Consider the following 13,795-nt stretch of genomic DNA (forward strand, 5'->3'; position numbering starts at 1 on the left):
TGCATTTGAAATATCATTTAATATACTAAATATCAAATACAAAATAGTTGTTAATAAATTTGAATAAACTATAACAGCAATTATTTTAAGATATTAAAAAAAGTATAAAACAAATGAATACAATAGAATAAAGAATATATTGGAAAACATTTTTTAAGTATTTGATAAAAAATATTCATTCAGCTAATCCAAAATATAATTTTTTATAAGTATTAAAATGACTGTACTGAGCACATTAAATACATTTTAAAATAAAAACATTTAAAAAATAGATCAATCTTCAGTGAGTTAATGAGAATACAAAATAAATAAAATACTTAATTTATCAAATTTCAAAGAAAAAACTAATAATATAAGGCTGACTAAAACCGTTTGTACAATAAATTCTAAGTAGAGTAATAATAAAAAAAAAATACAAAGTTGATTAAATATGATTTTAGAACATCAATTTATGCTAACAAAAAATAGATAACAAACAGAACCGATTTTATCACAAAACTTCAACATTATTAAAATATTATAAGTAATAGACAATGAATAAATATGTACAAAGTACAAGAAAAACATAAAAAGTATAGACAAGAGTAAAATAGCAGCAACTCAAATACATCAAGAATGATTTTTTTTTAAGATAAATGAAAACTTAATACGCTTTATAGGTAGTAAAGACCATCCAGCACAAACTCCTCCTCACATCACATACACCTTTTCAACTCTCTTATAAGGGTACACTTCTTTTGTCTTTGGGCAGATAACCTGGCCATTATTTTCAGCAGCCATTTGCATTAATGCCTGGAAAATAAAATGGATTTTATCATATTCACCTTAAAAATACTTATATCAAAACAAACTGTTTTTAAAATGTAAATAAATTAAAACTATATCTCACATCATATTTCTTTTTAGGAGAATAGGAACTGTTTTGAGTTACCAAATAAATATCTCAATTTTTTTCTAAATCTGTTCTCTAGGTTGTACTTCATTTTATTAGTTAACAACATCAATGATATGATATAGATTTCAAAATAAAACAAAGCTGAAATTTAAAAGAAACATAAAAGAGCAAGTTGTTTTTTAAACAACTTGCTCTTAAATATAAAAATAATTTTTTTTTTTTAATTTAATTAACTTTATAAAAGATACTTCTCACAAAAACATTTTTTAACTCTTTCACAAAGACCAGTCACCATGCTTACAGATTACAGTAAACGACTTTTTTTATTTCCACCAAGAAATTTACAAGTAGAATCACTGTTAATGAAAATTTTCATGGATCAAGCATAAAAATATACATCATCATACCATGGTTATCTGAGATGAGGCAGGTCCATTGCACCATATTCATCTCTATTCTCCTCTATTTCTAGCTAGGATTTTAAGAACCTGATAGAGTATATTATCTTTTAACTGTTTATAGTTTTCCTCATCTTCTACTGAACCTTCTAGCAACATTTTATCTTCTTACAATTTCTCCCAGCTAGTTAGATTTCCTATTCAGAACTGTTCTGATTAAGCTTCTACTGTCATTCATGCCCAATGAATAGTCAGAGTGAAAAATGAAGAATATAGTCATTTTTCACTCTGACTATTCATTAAGTGTTCTCTATCACTCTATGTTTCTTCTAGGACTCTACCAGTCCTATGTTTCTTCAAATGTCATCAGCCTTTCTTTTTCCCTTTTTTTAATAACTATGTTTCACATTAAACAAACAGAAGTTCACTCTAAACATAACACTTTACAAGACACTATCTCAAGTTTAGCTCCATCTTACTACATAATAATTGTTCTTTTCTGTGAAAAGCTTCCTTAATCATCACTACTGTTATTTTTATTTTGTTTTCGCTTTTCTGCAATCTTCATTAGCATGGTTACCTATAGGCTGTGTTCAATTCTTCCTTCTTTTCTAGACATTCATAAGTTTACTGTCTCTTAACCTCATTACTTTAGCTTTCTTAACACACCTTATTCTGTAATGTATTCTAATTTTGAAATCTTCTAAAAACACAATGTCATCTGCAAACCTTAATCAATCTATTCTCCTTCTTCCTACATTTATTACTTCATTTTCTTCTACAGCAATTTTATCATACGTGATAAAACATGTAATAAGTGTAAATTAGATTTGGAGTGGGTTATCATTAGAAATTAAGTGATCTTGTATTATTTTCACAACTGATGGGTATAAAATAAAACAATCATTAACAAAATAATGAGTATTCTCAGAAACTATTTTTTTCATCTACTTGTTGACAAGTCTATTCATAGACAACAGCATCATTTTGTTTACTTTGTCATTCAATTTCACACAATTCTTATTTACAAACAATGCCTTATAATATTTTCAATAAGATTAATTAATTACACACGCATCTTTACTATTTTATACTTAATTAGTTAATTTATAAATGGAAATTCAGTAAATATATTTTGCTACTTAATAAAATAAATGAATTAGATTTTTCATATTTGAAAAGTGTACAAGCACAGTTAAACCATTTTTCAATTTTTTATCACTTCATACTAACTAATCATAATGCATACATATTAATTATAATGCTTTGAAAATTAATATACCCAGTTGTGTTTTTCTCTGGTATAAGAAAAACTAACTGTATAACTCCAAAAACAATTTTTCAAGACTTGAGTAAAGGCTGTTCTGTATTTCAATCTAATAATTTCACAAGACCGAGAACATCTCACTATGAAATCCATTATTAATATAACATCTTGATTTTAAAAAATTTTTATATGTATAAATACAAAAGATATTTTTTTGAGGAAAAAATTGTTCTATGGAATGTGAAATCATTCCTTTAGGTTAGAATGAAAATTCATATTTCCTCAGTTTTAAAAAGTTATATAAACTCTAAACAAAACGGTGAGTATTCATTAAATATAATTTAATTACATTTTATTTTTAATCAGAAAGGTTAGATTTTTCATACGACTCTTAAGTAAATTGAAGACTACAGATTATAGAGCCAACAGCTAGATGCATGTGTTTAAATACAAGTATTAACTACTGTAGCAATAATAGCACACTTTATTTATTTATCCTCCATACATCGTAGGTCGATTTCTTTCAAATTGGTCTTATTAAAATTAATGATTCTGTTTTTTATAAAACCAAAATTCATTGCACAAACTATAAGGAAGTAGTATTGTATTGCATAAAATTTTAGTTTTCAGATTTCAACGGAAATATTCATTTTGGTCATCCCTGAATCCATTTTGACTAGTTGCACCATGACATCTTATGTACATACATATGTATCTCATGTAACTCAAGAACGGTTAGCCGTAGAATGTTGAAATTTTGGATTTAGGACTGTTGTAACATCTAGTTTAGTTGTGCACCTCCATTTTGATTGCTATCGACTTGACCAAGAGTGTCCATAAAAGCCCAAAATCCAAAAAATTTGGATTTTGGGCATTTTCTTAACTGCAGTAATAAGCCCTCATTGAGACCTTTTCAATGATACAGAGTGATTTTTAATCCTGTTACCCGATTGTTAATGTCTGGTAATTTTTTTCTAAGAAAGGGAAATTTTGTTTTGTGACAAAGTTGGTAGCGCTACACAACCGGTATAGATACGGCAGTGTGAGTTGATTCTCCTTGAGCTGTGTAAACATTTGTGCCGTTTCCGGTTGTGTTATGAACAGAATGTCTTTTACCATAGAAGAACGAGTTTCCATTCTTGAACAATATTTTGCTACGAAATCGTACGCGCGTGTAAAAGAATCATTTCAAATTAAATTTGTTGGTGTTCCTCCGCCAGAAAAAATGTCAATTTCTAGGCTAGCAAACCGATTTCGAGAGACAGGTAGTGTTTGTGACAGAAAATGTAGCGGTCGACCAACTCGCTTGACAGATGACGTTTTAGAAAATGTGAAAACAAGATTGCTCAATTCTCCATGGAAAGGTTTACGAAAACTTTCCACGCAAGTCGGTTTGTCATATTCGAGTGTTCAGAAAGCTGCTAAAAAATTGAAATTGTATCGGTATCGTGTACGATTAGTCCAAGAGCTTCAGCCTCCAGATTTAAACAAGCGATTGCAATATTGCCGTTGGTTTAAGTCTCTTGTAAATGATAACGGAATCAAATTTTTAAACACAGTGTTCTTTAGTGATTAAGCTTGGATCCATTTTGATGGTTATGTGAACAGTCAAAACTGTCGAATTTGGGTGGTTGAAAATCCTAACACTTTACAAGACAAATCTTTGCATCCTGAAAAAATTGGTGTGTGGTATGAGATATCTCGTCATCGAATAGTTGGACCAATATTCTTCGAAGTAAATGGTGAAGTATACAGGAATATTGTGCGCCAATTTGTGTCCCTCCTGGAACCTCAAGAACGGCATTGCTGGTTTCAGCAAGACGGTGCTACATGCCACAAGTTTCGAGAAACCATGGATTTTCTGTAAGAGTTTTTTGATGATCGAATAATAAGCAAGGGCTTATGGCCTCCAAGGTCCCCAGTCCTCACATCTCTTGACTAATTTTTGTGGGGCTATATTAAGTCTGAGGCCTTAAAAAACAATCCTCACACTATTGATGAACATTATTGATTACAGACTTAATCACGAATATTTCCAATGCAACTCTTAAAAGGTTTCTGCTAATATGCTGAAAAGAGTCTGTGCGTATATAATCGCAAGGGGTGGGCATTTTGAGCATATTCTTTAACAATTATGTAAGTAATAGCTTTTTATTAAATTTTTTTTGTAAGTAACAAATACATTTTTTTATTCCACCTAAAGTTTCCTTTCTTAAATTACATTTAAAATTGGGTAACAGGACTAAAAAATCACTCTGTATATAAGTGGTACTTATTTTCATTGGTTGTGAGTAATAGCCAAATAAAATTTTAATTAATGAAATATTTGGATCTTACAAGAGGAAGGCTCATCGATTCAAATCCAGCTTCATTTCCTTTCATTTTTTAAATTTAAATATATAAATTTATTAATAATTATTAACCACTAATTGTAAAAAAAGTTTTACAATAAATAATAATTCAATAACAATAAACAAAAATGAAAAAAATTAGAAGTTATTAGTGAAATAAAATTTTAAGTTCTTTTAAAAATGCGTATATGTAATTTAATAGGTGTACAAGGAAGTCATGTGGTGTCCACAACAGACTTTTTATTAATATATAATTTAAAAATTATTTCAAATAAGTTTTTGTACTCTACAGTTTGTATATATGTATGATTTCAATCGGTTATAATATTTCTGGATTATCTGGACTTTCATTCAATGAGACCATGTCTGGTCCCACCTAGCCAACAAAATTGAGGTTATACTGTAACATAAAAATAGCTGTTATTTATTTATTTTTTATAATATTGACTATTATGGTTATCAACAATATGCAGTCACCTGTCAAAAGAAAAATTACCATTGGGTATATTAAATATATGACCTCAGAAAATAGTTCAACCAGGGACATGTCATTCTTACTTCACATTTTTCTTATTTCCCAGGATAATGCTCACTAACAGCACCCTTGAAAGTACTTACTAACAGCCCTTGAAATTATAATAATTTTGCACTTTCATACAGAAAAGTAATTGTTCTAGGGAAAATGTATACTTCAAAAATATATAATTCATAAATGATTTATGAAAAATACAATTTACTCCTTGTATTAAAAAAAACCACAGCTTCTACTATAGAGGTAAAACTTTGCTGTTCCCAGCACGGGGTACTGCCCAGTCAGCCAGGACTTGGCTATGCTGTTCCCAGAACAGGATACCCTCCTGGTCAGCCAGGGCTGGGTCTTTTCTTCATTGCCTTACCTCTAAGTGGCAGGCCACCTAGAGGGCCCTCCACCTGGGATCCGGTCTTTTCTTTTTACCCATCCTACAGACCCCCAGGAGTCTCCATTCACTCATCAAAGTGGGAGCCAGAGCGTCACCACCCGTCCCGAACGGAGCTGTCCACAATCCCTAATCTACCCAAAATTGCAATAATCTTCCTCCTCTGCAAAATTTACGACGCATTATTCTGCTCACCATAGCACTTATTATGTCCTAATTCCAAGGGCTAAATAACTTAGCACCCATGAAATTTTCCAGTGTCAATTGTCTGATGAGCCGCTCCACCTCCAACCTGGCATAATCCCAACTCGCACACCTAAATATGGTATGCTCCACAGATCGCATCTCCTAAATATGGTATGCTCCACAGATTGTATCGAGACTGTCAAGGACTTCCTCAGAGAAACCAAGGTGGTTCAGCAGCTGGGAAGAAAGGAAGGCCAAAAGAGTCACTGGGTTTTAGAGACCTCGCCTAAGATCTGGCAGGTCTTGGTGGCCGGTGGACTTCATGTAGGGTTGTCAACCATATAGAAGTTGCTCAATGCTTCAAGTGTCAGGGCTTTGGTCACACCTCTCTCCGCTGCAGAGCACAGTTGGAGATGTGTGGTCACTGTGCTCTTCTGGGGCACAGGGCAGCCAATTGCCCTGCCAAGTGTGCCGCCTGTACCATGGTGAAAGGCAGCAATGCTGGACATCAGGTCGGAGGTAGGCAGTGTAGGGCATATGAGATTGCTCGGGTAAGAGCTACAGAAAATACAGCTTATGGCGACACCTGAATTGGGGGAAGCCTTTGAGGACAGATTCCAACATGTCAAAACGCTTGCACCTGGGGCAGTTAAACCTGCATCATTCTCGGGCAACCACCAGTGAAACCATGAGGCTCCTAGAGGAGTACAACCTCGAGGTCCTCTTGGTCCGGGAGTCATATGCAGTCAGGGATAGGATGGTCAGGTTCTGCAGGGTGGATTTTATTCATTCTCGTGGGGGACAGCCACTCTCCGTGATTGTGGTTGCCTCAGATTCATTGGGTGTCTTCTGGATGCCCCATTGGTCTGATGAGCAATTCACCATCATGCAAATCACAAGGGGTAGGCTTGATGTTGTACCAGTTGGGATACTTCCAGCTTGGATGGAGTATCAATAACTTGCTGGCAAAGTTGAGCAAGATTCTGGATGGTCTCCCGGGCACCAGAGTGCTGGTTGCTCTGGATGCTAATGCTAAATCTCCCGCCTGAACCTCTACTTGATTAACAATGCGGAACCGCCAACGATTTCTTCTGAACTGGGAGAAAGTTACATCGATGTCACTTTGGTGACAGGCGACTTGCTATGAAGCACAAGTAGTTGGAGTGTCTAGCCCAAGGCCAGTGTGAGTGATCACAGACTTATAACCTATGAGATCATTTACGGAGGTGGTCTAAGAGCTCCAGATTCAGGTCACAATAATATAAGGGGCCTGGATCAGGTCAGGCTGTGGAGCAAGTGCGCAGCTGTCGCAGGGGTTGAAATGGCGCATGGAACATAGGGAGGAGGTGGAATTGATGGCTGAACAATTTGGCCGGACCATCAAGACTGGCTGCGATAGGGTCCTATGGTGGCCTTGGCCAATGGACAGACCCTTAGGTAGTGGCCAGTTTGCTGATTGGAGAGTGCCTGGAGCCATCATGACTGCTGCTTCTGAAGAGCCATCTGTTAAACACAGGCAGAAACCCAGGAAAAAGTTGTGGTCCTCTGACCTTAGCATGCTGTGCACAAGAGTTATGTTCACCAAGAGAAAATACCAGCGTTGCCGCCTAACAGGGATTATCACTGATGACGTGCATGCTGAGGGTCTGCGGATCTAACGGCATGCCTGTATTGAGTATGTTCATGCCATCAAGGAAGCCAGACGCAAGTTATGGCAAGACTCTGAGCACAAGTTGCAGCGCAACCCCTGGCAACTTGCAAAATCATGTTACTGGCCAAAGCCATTGCATGTGTTGTCCAGGGCTTGATGCAAGTTTGGTGGTCGTGATCACACACTTTAACATCTGTAGCGACTCACCACGCATTCCTTGACACTTTGTTTCCAGATGCTTCGGAGGGTGAAGCAGAGGTTGGCGTTAGGGCAGGGACTATGCCATTCCCTGGCACTGTGGACTGTATCTTAAATGCTCTTGCCAAGGTGGATAGTGCCAACTGTAAATATGTTTTGGCAATTTTTATAGACATAGAGGAAGCATTTCCTTCCTTGAGTGGAGTTCTGTCCTCTATGAGTTCGAACGCTGCAATGTTCCTGTAGTCCTGCCGGCCGTGGTACGTGACTATATGTCTATATGGCTCTGTTTAAGGATGCACACCTAGTTGTTGAAAAATCCATCACCAGGGGAAGCCCGCAGGGTTCGGTTCTCAGTCCCCTGCTGTGAAACCTGGTATTCGACAGATTTCTGGGATTGACATTTCCAGAAGGGGTCACAGCCCAGGCTTTCACCAATGAATGTCTCCTTTTAGTTCGTGGTAATTCATGACCACAACTACAAGACTGGGTGCAGGCGGCCCTGTCAACCGCAAAGGGCTGGATGGACAATCAAAATTTAAGATTTCTGTGCCCAAGACGAAGACTCAAGGGTGCAGACAAATTATCATACAGTTGTAACCCCCATATTAAATATAAAGGCTTTGTAATCAGCCGAGTTAGAGTTTATAAGTACATAGGTATTTTGTTTGATGAAAAATTACTATTTAGTAACCACAATCGGCAAGCAGTGGCAGATGCCGTCTCAGTGATGCACTGACTTAGGAGGTTTTCTTGGAAAGACTATGGGTTGTCAGGCCATCAAATGTACATGGTGTACCGAGGTGTCCGATACCGGAGTGAAACGATAATCACAATGCACCGAATCTAAATATTGTTCAGTTGCCCATCTCCCACCTGTGGGAAGAGGCTGCAGGGCCTTGCGATGGAAGCATGGAGCTGGAATGGGACACCACGACTAAGGGAAGATCCTTGTATAACTTTATACAGGATCTGGAGGGATGGTATTCCTCGAGCTCATTTTTAAGGGCAACAGGTGCCCGTGTGCTCACCAACCATGTTTATTTAAACCAATATCTGTTTCGGTTCTGTCTGGCAGCTGATGAGCTGTGCATCTGCAGGAAGGTCCAGTCAAATGAATGTTGACTGATGTTTGACTGCCCTGCTCTTGGGGGGGGCCAGAGACCGGGTCACCCTGGAACTTAGAGGTCAAGGGGAAAATTGGCCAGTCGCAAGCGGCGAGTCAATGCGGCTTTTGCCGCATTGTTGAACCATGTGCGAGTTTCTTTAAGCGGTTGCTATTTTCAACCGGCATCAGTAGATTACTTAAGGGAAAAGACTCTTACCGCACTGCTGTGAGAAGCTAACCTAGAGATATATGTGACTGACCATCAGCCAATTAAGGCTCCAAGCACTTTAATAAGATGGACAGGTACTTGCTGGCATTCAGCGACCTAGGCATAGCAGCGAATTTGCTGTCTAAACAAAGTAAATTTTAATTTATGGATGTCATATATATTTTTAGAAGTTGATGGGGTGTGCCTACCCATTTTAGTAAATATATGACAAGTAAGCGGTTGGGACATGTAAGCTGGTGGTGTATGGCACCATGCTTAATCCCCTCATGCTATAAGGTAAGCTATATAGGACACTGGTCGCTAAACTGTTTCGATGCTCAGTAGCTGTTTGTAGCACAGACATTTGGTCTTATGCTTTAGGGTGATCGAATAGGGTGGTGGCAGAAGAAATGCCAGCAAACCAATTAAGTGCTCCACAGAATCTACCTCTTCACAATAAATGCACCGGTCAGAAACAACACACCTACGCATCTGGTGCAGATACTCATTACCAAGGCCGGTAAGAAACTATGTGAGCTCAAAGCTCAACTCACTATATTTCCTAGCAACCCACGATTCCACCTGAGGAATCAACCTTTTAGTCCAGCTGTCTGCCTGATACCACCCCATCTCTGCTGCCACTTATTCAGCAGATCCTTGCAGGCAAGACCCTTGGCTTTCCCTGTGGCTCTTTCTATGGTTTTCTCCGCCAACGACTGCATCGAAGGAACAGACGCCACCACAAAAATCACCTCTCTAGCCACAGTCTGACAAGCACCAGCCACACGTACAGCTAGTCTACGCTGCAGATGCTCCAATTTTTGCACTGCTGTAATCTGCCTCAAAATTCTAAACCATACAGGAACAGCGTATAACAACACAGTCCGGGCCACCGAAACGAGCACTCTCCTTTTAGTTGTGCACAGTCTGGGCCACCGAAACGAGCACTCTCCTTTTAGTTGTGCACAGCCCGCCCACCCTACTCATAAGCTGAAGGACTGCTGCAACCACTGTTCGCTCAACCTTGACAAGCACTTCCTCTAGGTGCGGCCTAAAAGAGCACCTTCTGTCAAGCCAAACACCTAAGTAATTGGCTTCACAGGCACTCCTCTCCCTGTAAACCCAATAGGTCGCAACTTCCAACTACCATTCATAACTATGATCGGGGTTTTCTACGCAGTCAAAGAGAACCCCCTTGCTGCCAACCATCCATTGACAAGACCAACTGCTGCATCACCTTTCTCAACAACTTCCTCCTCCATCTTAAAGGTCACCACCAACAACAGATCATCAGCAAACCTGGTGACTAACACCCCCTCCAGATACTCCAAATTTAGCACCTCATATTACATTACATTCCATAAAAGGGGGCTGATCGGTGATCAGCCCCCTTTACAATTTTAAGTCATCTGCTTCTATACAATTTTCACAAATGCCATACATTTTAATCTTGTGCTTTCAATATTCTCAACTACATTTCTTGTTTCACCCATCCTTTTCATAATCTTTCATTTCCTACATGCTCTAATTAGTTACAATCAAGATATCCATTTAGGTAGATAATATCTTTTTATTTATCTCTCTTAAATTTCCATGTTCCCAGTTAAAAATACTAAATATAACAAACTTATACACCAAACCTAGTTTTACGAAGATAGGAATTCATCAACTGAATTCACTATTGATTAAATGTTCATCTCTTGCAATTGATCTTTTGTAGAATTGCTTTTGAATTAAGTTAGTTCCAACGTATGATAAAGTGTTTTGAAATAATTCTTAATTATTCATTGCGAATATTGGCCATAGTAGTTTTTTTCTTTTTAAGCAACTACAGGCTACCACCCATTAGAGCCTCTGGTGAGACTGAACGCTCATAAAAAATGCCAAGCCTGAATGGAATTCAAACCCAGGACTTACCGGATAAAAAGCAGAGATACTATTTACTCCACACTATAGAGGTTAGTTCTAACCTCCACAGTGTTTCATCTCTAACAGCTGAAATGCAACAAAAATGCAGTTTAAAAGTTTAATTTAATTTAATGTCATGCTTTTAATTAATGACATTGCATTCAAACATTCAAAATCCAGTACTTTAATAACTCTCACCAATGTGCTAAGGCTTGGCACAGAAGCTGATAAGTAGTGTTAGTGGGACTAAAACTGGACTTTGTATCAATAAACTATACATATGCAGGTAAGAGTAAACATATTCCAAAGTCTATTTTAATAATTTAAGGACACTGCAGAATCAATAATAAATTTTAAGATTATTAACTCACCTGTTCTCCATAAACATAACCATTAGGAAGAACCATGGGTTGATTGTGCTCATTTAGTGGTAGTCCTGAAATATGACACACAAGTCTTGACTGTGAACAATGAGCAAAAGGTAATGGCATAGCAAGAACATTTAACCAATCTTGGCATACTGGGCAACTTGGATTGCGGTTTTCACGACTGCTATAACACTGACTAACTATTATTAAGGAAAACAAGTGAATACAGTAAGCCCTTGATTTAACATTTACATTAGACTTTAAAATATTAACATTATAGGAACATCTAGTTCCATGACTGGATATTCCTGTCTCGTCTCACCGGAAAAATGTTTCTTTTTTAGCTTGTAGTGTTGGTACCAATTCATGATAGTTTTGCTGTAAATTGATTGATATACTCTGGGATTGAACATTACAATAGTACAGCATTACAACACTACTACAGATGAATCATAACAAGAAACAAACTTTCAAAAAAAATATAACTAATTAAATATAATGGAAAATATATCAGATTTGTTAAGAACAACTTAAGACAAATGGAAAACAATCATCCTCATATCATGCTCATTCATCCTATGCAGTAGTACCTGACGGCAATTCCTGGAGGCTAAATAATAAAAAGGAAAGATGGGAAATGGATAGGTGTAATCTAAAATTATAATCAGAAAGACGTTAATTTAAAAACAAAAAAATAAAACTGATAATAATGTACATTTATATGCACATTATTTATTTTCAAAAAGATTAAATTAGGAGAAAAAAAATATATATATACACTCGTATATATAGGATAAGTACATTTGTGAGGTAAAAGTGAAAAATTGTTGAACTATTAATAAACTGTTGAAAAAAATAAATTTCAATCCAAGTTTGATGGATTTCAAGAATTAAAACTGCTTTTTAGTTTTTACCACATCATCATGTAAATAATCACCAATTCTAGTTTAAATCTGCTGCACTGCCATGTAATGTATACAGTCTATCAGTATGTAATGAATCATCATGAAGCAGACTGGATAACTGCCCCTATGACAAGGGAATTATCAAAGAATCACCAGATATCATTAAGAATCCATGAGTAAACCAAACACAAATGACAAAATTCAACCTCTTCACAATAACTGTCTTCCACTGATGACCTCCATGGCAATACACTACTTTTAATGTAACGTAGTCTACTGCCTAAAACATTCAGCCCCTTACATCCCAACCATTTTCAAACAATTTTTTTTATAAATCGTGCATAACCTCAAATGGAGAACACGTCTGATGAAGGCCAGGCAAATGCAAGCTTCCTTAGCTTCTTTTATTTATTAATTTGTAAATATTAACTGTCATAAAGTTATTCTGCACACTTCATTCACAAACTACATTCATTAACCAGGAAGTGTGTGATAATACACACTTCCTTCTTTTCCAAATTGTCTTAAAAGGAAGGAATTTTCCTTTCATACTGTCAGTCAACCAATTTAATTCTCCTGTAACATCATATCTCAAAAAGCTTTGTTTTACATTTAATTTTCTAAAATACAAAAGCTAATAAGGTAATTAGGCTAATGTTGTAATTTTTACTACTTGAAAAGTAAGACTAAATAAGTCAAACTAAATACAATTAAACATAAAAAAATCAACAAATATGATTATTAGTTCAAAAGGATATGGAGTTTTCAGTGCAGAAAGACCAGCCTGTAAGGCAACTGTGAAGACAGACTGTGATGCTAATTGGAATAGCCTGTAGTTTTCTTGTCGGAATTGTTCTACTAGTTTTTCCCAGCGACCTTCATCAAGCATTTCTTTGTATGGGGATATCTCTAAAAAGAAATAATTAATTAAGAAACAATCAATTTTATAAAAATTAATTACCTAAAAAATAATCAAGTGCTTACAGTATTTCATTAATCAAAGCTATTACCTCTTTTATTACACTTATTCAAAGCTACCATTATTATGTAATGTAATAATCCAATGTACCAGAAAGAAAATTGGAAATTAATATTTGACATAAATTTGATCAATAAAAAATGCAACAATTTTATACAAGCTAATTTCTCTGGAATAAAATAAATCACTAATAAGCGCTTTGAGAATGTTCATAAAAGTCAAAAAAGAAAAAACTTTTTATTAAGAAATATGGATCTTTTAACCAATCAATTCAGCTTTCACCTACCTTTTTAATCAATTCATGAAATTTTTTTCTGTTGCATGCACAAGTATGCAAGCACAAACATCTGAGTTGGTCAGAATGCACTAAGTTTTTTCCTATTATCAATCATTTGATTGGTTTACAGTGCCTTTTTTCCATTCTTTTCTACTGTGTGCTAATAGTACAACCAAAAC

General features: G+C 36.0%; 1 protein-coding gene across 1 annotated transcript in view; it reads right to left on the minus strand.

The window, feature by feature from the left end:
* Positions 1–13,795, minus strand: part of Kaz (E3 ubiquitin-protein transferase Katazuke) — a 53,410-nt gene continuing 39,615 nt past the window's right edge. The window contains exons 6-8 of the mRNA XM_075358492.1: positions 13,119–13,269; positions 11,459–11,651; positions 1–792 (exon numbers count right to left, since the gene is read on the minus strand). Coding sequence (XP_075214607.1) covers positions 691–792; positions 11,459–11,651; positions 13,119–13,269 — 446 coding nt within the window. The 3' untranslated portion in view covers positions 1–690. The remainder of the gene's footprint in view (positions 793–11,458; positions 11,652–13,118; positions 13,270–13,795) is intronic.

This window comes from Lycorma delicatula, chromosome 1 (assembly GCF_047948215.1).
Source record: "Lycorma delicatula isolate Av1 chromosome 1, ASM4794821v1, whole genome shotgun sequence".
Taxonomy (NCBI): Eukaryota; Metazoa; Arthropoda; class Insecta; order Hemiptera; family Fulgoridae; genus Lycorma; species Lycorma delicatula.